Source organism: Alligator mississippiensis, chromosome 8 (assembly GCF_030867095.1).
Source record: "Alligator mississippiensis isolate rAllMis1 chromosome 8, rAllMis1, whole genome shotgun sequence".
In the NCBI taxonomy this organism is placed as follows: Eukaryota; Metazoa; Chordata; order Crocodylia; family Alligatoridae; genus Alligator; species Alligator mississippiensis.
The window spans coordinates 61705247-61721370 of NC_081831.1; the positions used below are offsets into that span (position 1 = coordinate 61705247).

The following is a 16124-nucleotide window of genomic DNA, read 5'->3' on the forward strand; positions in this document are numbered from 1 at the left end:
TGCATTATCTCTGCAGCTCTGAAACAGCTTCAAGTCCTCGATTCGGCAACAAACTGCATTGCCTACACTTATGGGCAGTAGGTGGAGGGGGTGGGCAGACTGCATTGCTTGGTTTAGACAGAAGAACGCGAGATGTTTTCCTGTTGGGGAGACAGAGGGCACTAGAACAGTTGGCAGAAGCAGCCCTGGAAGAATAAAGGGAGCAGGAAACAGAAGTTGAAACAGGGAGCCCTACTCAGAGCATTCACTGGGTGAGGCAACAGTGTAAGGCCCAGGACAGCAGACAGGCCTGCCAAGGCCCAGCATCACCCACAACCTAGCAGGTTCTCGCATACACTACTGCAGCCACCCATTTTGGGGTGGTCCTGCAAAGGAACGATGCACAGACAGCTGCAGGCAGCAGACACCCAGAACTCACCACCAGACAGTGGATGCTGTTAAGATTTTATTATTACACAGATGAGGAAACACAAGCCCCATTCTGAGTCAATACAAAAAAAACCTGTCCCTTAAATACAAAATACACATCTCTTAAGAGTGAACATCACTCAGCTCTACCACCTGGCTTATATATTAATATTCTAAATGTACAGTATTTATACATAAGAAACTTATTTGCTCTTGTTTTTGCTAACAAGGGAACCATCTTTCTAAACTTGACCTCCTTCTGTCCCACTTCTGCCAAAGCAAGGTGACAGCTGCTCAGACCATGGTCTCAGGTCCACTTGGAGTAAGTGTGGGGAAAGAATCGCGGATCCTGGCCAACTCAATTGCACATATATGTCCATATGCCTTGTTATACCAGTCTGGAGACCGTCCCCTGGGGAAAGAATAGTAGAGAGGGAGCGATAAGGTGATAGCAAATAATGGAGAACCATATAACATTTTGGAAAAGATATTTCAGTAGTGGTCATTCCTGGCTAAAATGGACTGTGTCAACATACCTGCTCTGAGGTGAGGAAGCATCAGAGGAAATAGTCCTTTCCCCACTATCCCATGCTGCGCGCAACTCTTAGTTGTTACGCTCACTACTGTGGTGATCCAGGGAATTGTGGTCCCCAGTTTACAGAGGAGGGCCCGGGTAAGCTTCTGGAAAGCTGAGGCTGAGTTGGGTAACAAAGCCAGTTTCCTTGGCTTCCAGCCCAGTCCCCTATTCACTGGACCACCCTTCAGCGGTAGCCCCCTCTCCAGGCTCCCCCAGTCCCACTCTTGTGTTTTGCTGCATCCTGCCTAAATTAGATTAGAAATGCTCTGAGCCAAGAACTCTTTATATTCTGTTTGTATAACACAGAGCAAAACAGAGCCCCATCTGCAATATAAATCATTATCATCATCATTTAGCTACATAATGTGTGCTCTTGGGTAGAGTAAAATAATACACAGTAAAGAGGGGAGGGGGGTGAGCTATACTAGTGATTGCTTTTATATGGCATGTACAGAAACAAACTTGTTACGTTGCACAGTGCCACCTGCAGGAAGATACACCACCCCTACTGTGCAGATGGGAACTAAAGTGGAGAAGTCACAGAGCTAGCACTGGTACCCAGAGGACCTTTGCTCCCATTTCTGCAGGACCAACACCTCTCTAATAACAGAGGCTTAAGGGCAAAGTTTGAGATTTACCTGAGATCAGCTCGGCAGATGTGCGTCAGCTTGGACCGGCCCATGCCACATGGTTCAATCAGGTACTGGGAGGTTAGCACCATTGCCCTGACTCCTCCTTCCACTTTCAGCTTCTCGCAATCCATTGATGTGGAGACAAGCAAGCAGGTCCCCTGAGGTAGATCTGTGTGCCACTTCCTGTACAGAGGAACAAGCACAAACTCCACGCTCAGAACCTCTGGACCACCTCTAACAAGGAGGAGTTGTACATTGCCTCTGCCAAGCCCACTGGGTTTCATGTGTCTCTTTATAATGCAGTGTGCTGTGTGAAACCACAGCCTGGAGGGGGAGGTGACAGGGATAAGTCTGGAAGTGCATGCTAGAAAGTTCAGTTCACTTCAACCTGCAAAGCGAGGGATGGGGACATGGCATCCAGCCCTCCCATCCTGGTCTGGCTTCCCCTGCCTTCTTCCCTCACCTGAAAAGGATGAAGTCCCTGTGGGGTTGGGGCGGCATGCTGCCTGTGACGTAATGGTAAATCTCCATGTTGTTCTCTAGGGTTTCAATAACATTGCTCTGCAGAAGATCCTTGTCCCAGAGGTGTCGCTCCCGAAGTATCCTGTAGAGCACTGTATTGGGAGGGGCCTCTACCTCTGTGAAAACCCTCCATAAGCGCAGAGGATGCCCATCACCGACCTGGGGGAGCAAGAAGTAGAGTCAGGCAGGTTACCAAATCAAGAAAACTAAGAGTAAAAAGATTAATGTGGTGGTTTCCCTTTGCTATGAGGATAATGACATGAATACATGCAGCCTGCCCACTGGGGGGGTAGAGACACAACATGCCAGACCTGCCCAGCTAGTTGGCAAATTCCTGAAGAGAGGCCTACATATCTGACCCACCCAGCTGTACTACCTATCAAGAGTCTCTATTGCAGATGACAGACACAGAGTATCCTATGGTTCATTCTGGCTAGCTCATTTTCCAACATCTGATGCCTACTGTCATCACACAAGCAGCATAGGGTAGATAGTGCTGGAAGGGATTGCTGACTACCCTACCCAGCCAAAAAAGTACCAGTTGTAGCTGATGAAGCAATTCAGCTCATGACCATACTGCATGTTCTTAGGTTCACAAAGGAATCTGCTAGCCCACAGGCCACTGATCAGTCTGGGATGAATTTCCCCACATCCACCAATATGTGCAAGCCCTTCCCAATGTGGCAGTTACCTTCTTGCATGATATCTCTGTGTTCTGGGGCCCTGGTGTGCTGAGCCACCCCTTAAACTTCTCTGATGACTCCTTGAGAAGGCTCTGCATGCTGTCATCCAAAAAAAATTGAAGATCTTTGCACTCCCCTTGCATATTCTGGTGTGTGGGCTCAGCCTGAGGGAGTGCGCAGGCATCTGCTGCCAGGTAGGAATTGCAAAGCTGGAGCATCATGTCTTTGGGGATCTACAAAGGAAACATGGAACGTCAAAGACCAAGCTGTTACAAAGTCTTCACCCACCTGATGTCCTAAAAACGGACCAGGAAGTTCTGACCTCTCCCTTCCTACACATGCTGGCAGGATCACTGCAGTGCTGAACATCAGTATCACAAACATTACTGAACCCCAAGTGTCAGGACAGACACGGATTTTGAGGCTCACTAGATGCACATGGCTCCCCAGTTGCTATCCCTAGATACCAGATGGGTGCAGCCACATAATACAGGAGATAAAATAGCTCAATAGAGAAAATAAGCCAAGCACTAACTGAAGAGATTCAGCAGAAATACCCCTCTGGCAGGATATTCAATAACTGCCAACTAGGGAACTTCTTGCATGCTTCTCAAACTTCTGACCCAGGGAACTGTCAAAACCAAGATCCTGGATTAGACAAACCCTTGGACTGATGCAGTGCAGTAGTTACTGACACACTACAACATCCCATCTGGCCAGCAGAGAGGGATGGATATAGGCCCACCAACCTGTCTGTGCCTGTCCTGTGCACTGTGTCCTTTGCATTGGCAGGTGAGACACCAGTGGGCTTAACTATCACTTCTGGCCTGTTTGTCTCAGGGCTGAGTACACTGGGTTTCACAACAGTCAGTGGTCAGGAACACAGAGGAAAAGGGAGCGCCACATGTAATTGCACAGTGATTTTCAAGTCCCACAAATGGCTTCAAAGGACAACTGCATCCTTCCACAGGTGTCCTTTACTCCGTTTGGGGCAGGATACGAAATGTTTACCCGCAATGTGGGGGAGGGAGTGAGTGCAGTAACCCAGAGGTCCCCGTGTCAGGGCAGGAGACCTTCACGGGCTTGTTCTCAAGCTGATGTACATCTCACTAGACTTGTGACAGTCAAATCCCATCCAACAAGCAAGGGCAACAGACCAGCACCCTGTCTGTTACATTGGATGTGGGGACAAGCCACATGAACACACAGTAAAAAGAACTGTCACCTGCTATTTCTATGCAGCTCTTTCTGGCCCTTTTCCAAAGACAAAATTCAGGCTTTTACAAGTCTTACTTGAATGCATACACAGAAGTGCCCCTACCTGGCTAGTTTCTACAAGGCAGCATGGGGAAGATAGACCCTGAGTTCAGTTACCAGCTGCCTGGCCAGGGAGAGTCATTTCATCTCCCCTGTGCTTCACCTGCCAAATGGGGATAACAACAATTCCCGAGCTCACAAACCCATTCGTGCCTGTGAGGCACTTGGACTCTACAACAGAAAGGGCCATGCGAGCGCCCAGGTAGCCCTGCTCTGCCTGAGCTGTGACTACCCACCCACCTGGAACAGTTTCTTGCAGTCTGTGATCATGTGGCAGAGGCCCTGGGTGGCAGCCATATTCTCATCCAGCTCCTTCTGGTCTGGCTTTCCCATGGGGCCTTTCTTGTGAGCCACCCTGCCAAGAAAATGGGAAGTGGTGAGCCCAAGCAGAGGGAGGGGTGAGCTGCAAGCAGGGCAGGGAGTGAGGATTGAGGCTTATGCATTTTCTGGGTCCATTCAGCCTTGGAACCGGGAGACAATAAGAGAGTCACACTGGAGACACATTTCTGCTTAAGGCAATAGGAAGCAATGACCATTCCTATTGCCAAGAACTGAACCATGACTCCCATTGCAGCAGCTGAACAAAGATGAATCCTGGGTGCGTGGCTGGTTCTGAGCACACCCTATTTACATCTCTGGCAAGGAGCGGGAGTCCACCCTCGATTAACCCTTTATATTTTAAACACAACAGCAGCAGGCTGCTACTTATTCATCAGCCCCAAAGTCAGTCTGTTTAGCTACACTCTGTCCATTTGGTCCTCATTCACCATAGCATCAGGGTGTCTCTCAGTCTGAAATGCATTTACCTTTACAGCACCCCCTCTGAGGTAGTGCAGTGTTGTGGCCCCCACAGACCTTGACAAAAAGGGAGTCAGGGCATCACACAAATTAAGAGAGTCGTGGAGACACCCTGTGGTAAAAGAGCAGCACTGCAGTTGCTTCATTCTTTCTTATCCAGTTCCTTTTGAATTGCCAGGCAAGCTCCAAAGTTGGTGTGTGAGCTGGGTTGCTCATGCTTTGGGACTTTGGCTTGCAGGACTAACTATGTGTCTCACAGAGCATGGCACTGGGCTGCAATGGCACATGATCTTTATGGAGATTACTCTGCCACTGGTGTTCTTAGTGTTTTACAGTCAATCGGGGTGTAGGTTGTAGCCGTGTTGGTCTAAGGACACAGGCAGACAAAGTTCTTTGGGTGAATCTGATCTCTTTTATTAGACCAAACACCAGGCTGGTGTTTTTGCATACCAGACCAGCCTCTGGCTTCTTTTTATTCCATCCAGGAAAAGCACAAACCAACTGCAGAAACTTCCTTAGCCTGACAGAGGGTTTTTGAACCCGAAAGCTTGCTTAATAGTTGTTTTCCAACTATTTAAGTTGGTCTAATAAAAGATATCAGATTCACCCAAAGAACCTTGTCTGCCTTACAGTCAATCAGGAAGACAATGTCCTGGCCACAAGAGCTTGGCATCTATGTACTGTGTCTTAGCTCCCAAAGGAACTCCCCTCAGGCCCTGGCAGGGGAGAGATGCAAGCTCCTTCATCAGCCTGTCCTGTGCAAGCTCTGGTGAGGAGAGCACACGGGCTGAGGGTACCTCTTTGGAATGGAAAAAGGCCTTTTCTCCCATTAGTCAGTTTCTCCCAGCTTCAGTATCAACAAGACAGTCAGTGCAGCCAGATTGCACTCAGCCAGCCAGAGCATTGACCAAGGAGTATCTACAGGTAGGAAGACAAAGGGGGGGGACGGGATGGGATGGGACAGAGAGGACTGCGGAGGGGAAAACATGCAGGGCATCTGGAGTGTGGTTCTGAAGGACTGGGGCAGCTTAAAGGATTGTAGGCCCATAAGCTGCCTTGACATAACTGAGGCCATTTTTTTTTCCGTTCGAATGAACACCATGAGTGGCAAGGGAAATGAGCACAGAGGCAACAAAAACAACTGTTGTAGGCAAAACAAAATGTAGACAGCTGGAGAATGTAGAAAAACAAGATAGAATAGAGAAGCAAGACAAACCCAAGGATGGCTTAGTAGGTGTGAAGTAAATTCAGAAGAAACAAGCTGAGGGTGACAGATTGATGAGGAAAGAACCACTGTAAAAGGTAACTGGTGAGGATCTACAGCATGACCCTATATGGGATATACAGAAGAGAGCTGTACAAGGATATAAAAACCTAAGGAAACAACTTAAGTTTGTGGACCTGTCACCAAGCAAGAAGACCGCACTCCCCTGGCTGGTATTGCCTATCACAACTGCATGCCTCCTGAACAGGGGATGCCTAAGGAGAGAAATGGTCATTTTCTGAGTGTTTGTCTGTGATCCCCGATGCTCTGATGATGCCTAGGCAGAGGAGTTATATGCATTGTTTGGAAGGAATACCTCTACAGACTGTTTGGGGTTTTGCTCAAATAGTGCAATTGCTTATGTGTTTAATAAATTTGAATTTGAGACTAGAATGGTATCACCAATCATTTCATTCCATTCACGCCACCCCTTAACTGAAATTAAGTGCAACAGTCGCTTTGCCCTTACCTTGGTGAGGAGGACACGTTGAGGTGGAAGATGGATGGGGCCAGACACACTGCCAAGTTCCTGGGTGTCATCTGATTCACCTCCACTGAGGCAATGTCGCTTAGGAAGTAGAGAAATGCCTGCAGCACCTCCCGGTTTGCATCTGGCATCAGGAGAATGGCAGCCTGGACAGCTTGCAGCCTTTGCTCTGCTGGGACAACTGAAGGCAAAGAGAAGGAGTGTGTGGTCAACTATACCTCTGGGACCCTCTGCTCTAGGGATCCCTCTGTTTTTTGGCAGAGCTCCTGACTGAACCTGGGGGCAGTGAGATGAGGCCTCAGGAAACTATGTAATTATCCTCCTCACACTGAAGCTGCGTCCAGTCCAACAGGCCATGGCTGCAGGCCACAGGCCACTTGTCATGGAGAGCTGGTCACAGTGACACTTGCTCATGTACTGATTCAGTATGTAAATCCGGCTGATAGACATTTCTCAGGGAGTTACGATTAACAGTTTATAATTTCACAAGAGCAAGCAGGAGATCACAACTAGGCAACCAAATCCCACAGTCAAAATACTAGTGACAAATGCAAGGGCTAAGGAAAGGGCCCAGCCAATTTCCTCATTAGGCCTTATGCTCTGAAGCTTCTGCTGTTCTCCCTGTTCCATGTCAAAGGGCTGCTCTGGCCACTGCTCCCTGCCTGCCAGCCCCACAGCAGGCAACAGTGCTGGTAAAATGTATGTCTAGGAAGAGTTTACCACAAGGGCATCTATTGGGAGGGGCAAATAAAGAATAAAATCTGGCTCTCACACAACTGCCTCCATTCCCACAGACAGACTTGGATTTTTGTGGAGACACCTCAGTGACAATGGCTTGGCTGCTGAGTTGTTGATTTTCATTCTTAGCCAGGCAACACCCCCGGTGGTCAGCTTGCTTTGTCAACTGCTCTGACTCTAGAGCTTGGGCCCTCTTCCCTTTCCCAGGACCCTGCCTTGCTCTGCTCCTGTGGGTAGCACTTACACTGGTAGATCTGCAGGAAAGTGTCAGTGAGCTTGCTAGTGAAGATAGGCTCTGGCAGGTCGCGGAAATACTGCTTCAGCATATCCGCCACATCATAAGCGGATTGCGCGTCATAATTCACATTGTTGGGGGAAGCTTCATTCAAGTCTCTCAGTGCTTGGATCCGAGACTTCGACCCTGACTTTCGGAAAATGCCAACCTGCCCAGAAGGAGAATTGGAGAGTGCTCAGAAAAGGGAATCTAGCGCAGTCCACCAACGTAGCCCTGAGCTCCAGCCAAGTTCGGAAACAGATGTCAGATCTCACCAAATCAAGTTCTGTTGGCACCAGCTCAGCCTCTGCTCCACTGCCTGGGCAACCAGATGACCAAGACACATTCTGTGATGCCCATCAAGAGACTGTCCCAACAAGCTTATATTCTCAATAGCACAGGAAGGGTGGCCCTGAATAAGGGAAGGCTAGAAGGCAGAAGCACTCTAGAAGAAGGGGTCTCAAATCACTGGCTAAGTGAAAAGCTCCATTCCTCACTCTAGGAAAAGCACATTGGCACACTGTGTGAAGGTTGTGCTGGGCACCCAGGTGAGGACTTTAGCTTTGGAAGCAGAGATTGGAATTAACACTGGAATAAGCTCCAACCTTCTGCAGGGCACACAGTCCCATCACCACCTTGATGGTTTTCCTGGCATCTGCCAGTGCCCATTCCAAAGCAAGAAATATATACCCCCAATATACAACGCTGGTGGTGGCAGCAGGGCATGAGATTGGATTCTGAAAAAGGAGCCCGCTTCCTCACCTATTGAGAAGGGTGTGGGGCCTATACTCATTAAGAGCCAGTCCCAGGAAGACTGGGACTGAAGAGGTTTCTAGGGCAAACAATGCCACACCTCCCTGAGTGGCAATATATGATGTTAAGGAGCAGCCCCCAATGGGGTTAAAACAGTGGCACCCATAGAGGAATCGTCCTTCTCACTCTATGACACAGTAACATCTCCTGCCACGTTTGGGCAGTGCTGAGACGTCCTGGCCGGATGATACCAGACTGAAAGGAGAACATTCCCTGCAGGTTAGCTATGGGCAGGGAAATGGACACTCCCAGCTGTGCTGGCAACAGCTGCTCCTCACCTGGTCTAGGCACTTGCTGCGGATGTAAAGCATGGCTTGCTGGATGCCCCGAGGCAGGGGTTGTCCTGTCCTCTGCACGGTGACCATTAGCGAGACTCCAAAGACCATTTTGTCCTTGTAGTCTGGGGTTTTACTCCTCTTCATGAATTTGGGCACAGTCCTGTGAGAAGTGAAGACGTTGAGTCAGAACGGCAATCACCTTCCCTTTGCAGTAAGCTGGAGATTAGGCAGGGAGCACTACACACAGGCACAGGCACTCCCCCCCCAGCTATGGACAGAATACTTACACAACTACAACAGGGAAACACTGCGGTGTTCTCGTGCATTTCTCCAATCTCTTCCCTCCCAAAGGGCTTCACAGACCACATGCATCCAACACCCCTGAAATGCAAATCCTTCTGGGATGGAAGGAAGGCACCATGGCAGTTTCCTAGTGCAAACTTCTTCTAGAAGCCACATACAGCATTTACTGTTCACATACAACAAAGAGGGTTTCCATCATTTAAAATATCTTCCTTTGTCGCCCTGGGCACAGATGGAATTCACCATCTGCCACAGCAAGGTGAAGGGCTGTCAGTGGGGCCAGTGTTTAAATCTGGAGTTTCAGGGAGCCTAGATGTGAAACCTGATGCTTAGCCCTACTCGTCCAGCTTCCCACTACCACCTCCTCATTCACCCCACCAGCTCACCATGTCCAGGCATGTTTCTGGGACATAGAATCCTTCTCCATGATGGCAGTAAGGCGAAGCAGTGAGCATTTCTGGAGCAGGTTCAGCTGAGCAGATGACTGGCAGTTGATCTCCAAGGAAGCAGAATCCAAACAGGGCTGGGAGTTCTGGAAACTGTACCAGCGCAGCTTCCTGCAAGGAAAGACAGAGTCAGGAAGCAAAGGATCCCAGGGCAGTTTTTAAAGTGCAAGGTGCTTGCTTCCCATTCCACCCATAGCTCCTGGGTACTGAGCACATGTCCAGGGCAGGCACCCAGTCAGCACGCACTGTGCCCTCCTCTCCCCTGCCCAGGAGTGAACTGAAATATCAGTTACCCCCGGGAGTAGAAGGGTTGGGCAGGTTAGCATGTCCACACCCAAACCCTCCATCCCAAACTATGCATGAAGGGAGCATTTCCACTTAGATCACCAATGCTGCGCAGCATTTTGCTAGCTGCATTTTCTTTTGTTCCACAGAACTACACTCCCTTGGTCACATATACAACCCTGGAGGTAACCAAGAACCCCCCCAGCCACCCAGCTGTGCCCCAGTCTAAGTCACTATGCCATAGGGTCTGACCACACTCTGACTCATCATGCAGAAAAGACCGTGATTCCCACAAGTCTCATGTTAGTACTTAGGCTCTATCATCTATCTCTCCATCAAGGCATTTATATCACACCAGCCCAAGGGACTTGCAAGGATCTAGGTGAGGGTCTCTACTGTGAAAGAGATGCAAGCCTGCAGGACATTTACAAAAACCCATGCTTACTTTGGGCAGGAGACTCTTTTCCAAAAGTAGGAAGTACCATGACAATTTGGCTGTGGGTCACCATGGAGATCCATCCCAAAGTAGGGTGAAAACAAACACCCCAAGTCAAGGCTTCCTTTGTGAAGAATGAATGGAGCTGAACACACTCCACAGAAAGCAGCTCTGCCCAGCCTGGATAGTGCACAACTTTTCTCAAACCTTTCTGCTCTGACAAGGCCCATGCTCTGTTGGGGTGGATCTCTATGTGCAGGGAGATGTGAGTGACTGTCACAGCTGACTGTAATGGGAAACTGCCTAGCTAAATGCCCACACCCTCTTCACCAGCAGACGAGTTACCCTCCACTATTTAAATATGCAGGGCCTGATGAATTAAAGCAACAGGGCAGCTGAGCGGATGCCAGTTTTTTTTTAATCAGGCAAACCATATGACTAACATCTTTAAGAGCAAATTCTTGAGCATTAATTTTCTGGTTTCCAAACAAATAATCTTAAAAAAAAGTGGCAAAACCAAGATTGGATGGATAAATTCAGGTTTATCTGTGACACGCTGAACTACCTGTATACTTTAAGGCCACCACCTTGTAAACCAGTCAGGCCAAACAGTAGATATGAATATTGGGTCCCTCCGGGAATAGCACCTGTGTTTGTTCGGTCCTCTAGAGGGCACCAAAGACTCAAACTCTGGCTGCCGTAAGCCTTCCAGGCTGGTTCTTGTTCAGAACATGCTCAGGAAGCAAATGTTTTGTTTTATTTTTACCAGTGTCTTCATTAGTTTCATACCACTTCAGCCATGGTGAAATAATCAGCTGGTAGAGCTCAGTGTCCTGCACCTTGGCCAGCACCAGCCTACATGCCCAAGGAACATTATTCCAGGTTCTGGTGACAATAGGGACTACTGTAATAAGCAAATCATGGAGTGTTACCAGAAGAGGGTGTTATAGCTAAGGCAAAAGGGATTTCTCAGTAGAAATAATGCCTCTTGTACTGTTTGCCAGTGACCCTCCATAGATTAAGCTAGGCAAAAATAGCACTGATGCTTCTGAAGGAACTTGGAAGTAAGCTCTGGAGGAAGATAGGATGCAAAGCAACACAAGGGTTGATGATCCTTAATATAAAACTGTCCTCTCCAGAGAGGAGACTCATGAGATGCCAGGGGTCACATCTGGGATAAATCAGCCCCAGAATGAACCTCTACCTCACCCTTACAGCAATGAGACCATCTCTTTCATTCACTGGAACACAGGCTGCCACTAGCAGGAGTATCTGAGGGTGTCATCCCCAAGCCCACTGCTCAGGGATATGTCTGGCTGGCCTACCTGCAAGGTCTGGTGAGCGATGCTCCCACTCCTGAATCTCTGCGCTCCCTCATCTCAATCTCCTCAGCTTCGTTCAAGGAATGGCCTGTACTGCCAAAGTCGCTGGTGGAGGTGCCAACGTCAGACATGGACTGCTTTTCCAAGTTGAGACCGGACAGAAAGGCAGGCTCCTCTCCAGAGTCTGTCTCTTCTTTCCTCTCTGCTTCCCCATCTGAGTCTGTCTCCTCTTTCCTACCTGCTTCTCCACCTAAGTCTTCCTTGACCTTCCTCTCTGCTTCTCTGCCTAAGTCTGTCTTCTCCTTCCTCTCTACTTCTCCACCTGAGTCTGTCTCCTCCCTCCTCCCTGCTTCACTGTCTTGCATAGGGATGATAGCCTGATACCAGCTGTCCACTCTCTCTACCAAATGCAGGACATACTCCAAGACGGAATCAAGCTGTTCTTTGCTGCTGGCACCTTGGGGCACATTGTCATATACACTCATTATGCTGCTGATGGAGCTGCATGAATTCCGCCTCCGACGGGACCCAGAGCTCATTTGAGGAGAGTCTGCCGAGCCACTGCTACTGTCATCCAGGCTGAACTCTGAAAACTCCCTTGCTTTGTTCCCTGGTGTCCAGTTGGTCAAGGACCTGTCACACGGATGACACAAGCTTTCAATGGAGAGAGATTTGGGGAAAGTCCCTGGCTTGTGGTCTGCAGGAATGTGGATCAAATAGTCACTGTATGGATGCCACTGGTGGCTTTCTCCAATGGATGAGCTAGTGCCATTTACCAGGACCTTTCTACGTTGCTCCAGGTCAACCCCACTGTTTTTCAGTTGACAGCCTGTTTTGTTGCCTTTTAAGTCTGATACATGTTCAACCCCATCTCCTCCTGACAGAAACAGGTTTTTGTCAAGGAGGGAGGGAGACATTCTTTGTCTGGGGGAGGTGGGCTTGGCAGCTATAATGTCCCCGTTGGCCTCCACGGAATCACACTCTGGTTCGGTTGCTGTCTCATCGCTAGTGGCTTCCTTAGGTCTGGAATCAGTTTTCTCTTTTTTCTTTCTTCGGAAAGACTCTATCCTCCGTAGAAAGCTGCGAGACCTCCGCTTTTTGAGCTTATCCTTGGAGCTCCCAGTCTGGTCTTGGGATTTGTCTGTTAGAGACTGGCTACTAGAGGTGAAGGTAATGACTGCAGAGTCCTGGTTGGGTGACAGGTCAGGCATGGTGACTACGCTGCAGAGGGTGTCACCAGTACTGCCTGTGCTGGTATTGCTATGGAGTGAAGCAGCCTCCATATTGGTGCTGAGGTCTGTGAGGACACTCTCATGGCTGGATGCCTCCTTTACAGTGATCAGCACCTCTGAACTGTGGGAGAGGGACTCAACAGAGCCAATCCTGGACCACCTTTTACTGTCCTTCTGGAAGGTCCATCGGTTGCTGATGGCACATACATCTTCATCTGAGTCTTCATTCTGCACCGAGAATAAGAACCACAGAGGAAGGTAGAATCAACACAGACCATGTGAATCACCCAGCATAACATAACCATGCCCCCCGTGAGTTTTCCAGAGCTACTTGGATCCACTAATAACTACATACGTAAGAGAAAAGCCATAACACATCATCACAAACAGAGAAATGTACTCCATATAAGACACTGTAGGACACCAAACAAATCCATTTCACCTTTTACGCAGTTACTTTTTGGAGGAGAGAGACAAAGCATTCGTTGTTTTGTCCGCTGCTGGGAAACTACTGCAGGGGGTTGCTCCCTATATTAAATTCCCAAGGGCTTTGTCCATTCTATTTCTAAATGTTTTTGTGATTGTTCCAGCTACTTCAAAAGGTTCGAAAGTAGAGAGAAAAACACGGTCCTGTCTGGACTTCAAATATTTGTAATAGCACTGCATGCCCTGCTGTTGTGCCTCTCTCTCCCACTGTCACTTTCACACAGCCAGTCCCCGAGCCTGCCTGGTATGAACATTTTTAGGTTGTAGAATTAGAAGAGAAGGTTTCTTACCACACAATGGAGTGAGTCCTACAAAGAACACTGTAATTGCACCCAAGTGGGAGGGGGAGAGATGGAAGTATTTGCTTTTGAGATACATTAGTTTGTATTAAAAGTGTTTCTAGGTCACAGTTCAAGTGTTGGGACAGAACAGCTCCTAGCCTTCTAGACCCAACAAATGACACAGAGGTCAGGCTGCATTTGACTTCTGGTGCCCCACAGCTATTACAGGATCTAAATCTCCACCTACTTTTTAGGAATCAAGGCAGATTTTGGGAGGGTTTGATTTGGCAGCACCTCTCCAAAATACAGAGAGGGGAATTTGGAACAAGGGGTACCCATAGAAGCCATTTGTTCCATACTGATTTTGGTCCACTGTACATAATAGAGCCATTATTTATCACTTATTAAAAGACGTATAGGGACCTCCGATGAATGTGCGTCCATAATCTAATGGTAGCTACCAAGGATGCAAGGCACACTACAGTAGAAAAGTAAGTGTAAGAACAGAGTCGATAAGAGGGACAAATGGGCCCAAAGTGTCAAAACTATCTTTTTTTTCTTGCTGGAAATTTTTACCAAAACTGAAAAACACATGAGCAGCTCTGCTGGAACGGAAACCAGGGACCATGCTACTTTGCTGGTGGAGAGGAGTATGCGTGGAGTGAAGTGCAATGCCTTGGAAAAAGAATGCAAGAACAACCAACTGCCACCAAAACCCGTTCTTGGACTAGAGTTTGAGATAGCAGTGTTGTTTCCCCCCAGCCCACCTAAAGCTCTGGATATTTCTTTGTGATCTGGATGTTGGCTTCTTCATCTGAAAGATCTCGCAGCTGTTTTACTAAATCCTATCAGAAAACCATCAGTTACATTTACCCCTGAACACCACTGTCTTAGTAACAATCTCTGTATCTGGCATTTCTATTTTTAATACTGTTCCCTTATGACTCCAGAAATAATTACAGCACAAACAGCTCAAAGCTATCCAAAAACCTCCTTTCCACCCTCATTTTCTTCCTCAGGTTGTTTGTGTCGTCGAGGGCTGGAGATCCGGACACTGGAACAATGCCCCAAACTCTGACCTTCCTGCAATTTTTGCAGGACAAGTGGAGACCTTCAGCTTCAAGGTGTTAAGCCTGCAGCTGCTATATAGTGCAGGTGGGGCATGTTGCTTATATAGCCACAGTAAACAACATAGTCATAGTAGTGCTTTATTGTCTGAGACATATGGGGTAGTTTTATTCACCCCAAGGGAACCTCCTCTGCAAAGCTAGGTTTCTTTATTAATCCATCCTGCTAAAGATCTGCTCAAGGAAATCCCCTTCTAGTTTATGTTTAACAGTATGGCACTGCATTATGGCTCATCTAAAAGCAGCTGCAGACAGACTCTACCTTTCCCCTACTCCAGCTTGCTGCTTTGAGACAACTTCCCATCACCAGGAAATTTACAGAAGAGCTCTGGTGGAACAGTAAAATATCTTATTATAGTGAATAAGAACAAGTTTGAGTGAGCTCTAGACAAATTACCCAAAGCATTTTTTCCAAGGTTGTCAACAATATGGAATTCACTGAAACAGGGTAAATGGAAATCCCAACACCAAGCCAGCCACTGACAAGGGAAGGCATTATGCCCAAAACAAAAAGGGAAGAAACCCAGATCTCACCAAGATTCCCCTGCCTGTGAGATCCTCAATTTGCCATCAGGAATTTGGTATCAAACAGAGAAACAGAAGCATTAAGAACAATACTGGAAGGCTCCCAGATAAAAGCCAGCAAAAGCACGTCCTTCAAAATCTTGTAGAACAGGTGTTCTCACATGTTCCCAACATGCACACTAATAGATTTTCTCCTGGATACCACCCTTTCCACTTGTGATAATGGAACATTTTTCTCCTGACCGACCCACCTCTCCTCCCACCTGGGTATCACATAACACCTTTGTGGAAGCTACCATGATTATATGGAAATGTATTATTTGGTAGGAAAGATTTTTTTACCAGCTTTTTAATATAATTTAGCAGGCAGAAATGAGGAGGGGCAGCACCCTTTAAAAGCCATGGAGCGTACTTGGTTGTTACTGCACTGGAGCAGAACCCACTCCTCGCAGCTCTACGGCGTTGCTGCACCCTTGAAGCCTCATGACTTACCTGTTTCTGCTCACAGTGGACTTCCAGCTTCATGGTGGCACATGTGTTCAGGGTCATCAGCCTCCTGCAAACAAACAAGAGAAGCATTTGTCTCCTTTTGGTCTCCTGCTACTACAGCTTTTTGAAAGGGCTCTTGTGGCAGCACCATCACCTGTCCCTAAACAGCTGGGAATCAAATGGAAGCATGGAGATTGGGGGAAGGCAAAGCTCACTCCCAGTGGAGTACAGCCCTGCTGGCCTGCTCAGCTGAACAAAGAATGGACTCCTCACATTTGCCTTTTGCACAGAATGAAAGCACAAGCATGTGTGTCTTTGGCTTCCCAACTGAGGAGTTCAGACTGCCCTGACATGCCAGTGGTATAACACTTTCATCTCATGCCAAAGCCATTTTACAAGTA

The 16124-nt window shown here is 48.0% G+C and overlaps 1 protein-coding gene across 4 annotated transcripts in view; it reads right to left on the bottom strand.

Moving 5' to 3' along the window:
• Window positions 1–432: 432 nt before the first annotated feature.
• STARD8 (StAR related lipid transfer domain containing 8) overlaps window positions 433–16124 on the bottom strand; it is a 116366-nt gene continuing 100674 nt past the window's right edge. For all 4 annotated transcript variants that reach the window (XM_006274731.4, XM_006274732.4, XM_019487878.2 and 1 more), the window contains 11 exons: window positions 15727–15790; window positions 11587–13043; window positions 9481–9651; window positions 8792–8951; window positions 7671–7869; window positions 6671–6869; window positions 4380–4494; window positions 2831–3055; window positions 2081–2298; window positions 1624–1800; window positions 433–820 (listed from right to left, as the gene is read on the bottom strand). In XM_006274731.4, the coding sequence (XP_006274793.1) occupies window positions 703–820; window positions 1624–1800; window positions 2081–2298; window positions 2831–3055; window positions 4380–4494; window positions 6671–6869; window positions 7671–7869; window positions 8792–8951; window positions 9481–9651; window positions 11587–13043; window positions 15727–15790 (3103 nt within the window). In that variant the 3' untranslated portion in view covers window positions 433–702. The remainder of the gene's footprint in view (window positions 821–1623; window positions 1801–2080; window positions 2299–2830; window positions 3056–4379; window positions 4495–6670; window positions 6870–7670; window positions 7870–8791; window positions 8952–9480; window positions 9652–11586; window positions 13044–15726; window positions 15791–16124) is intronic.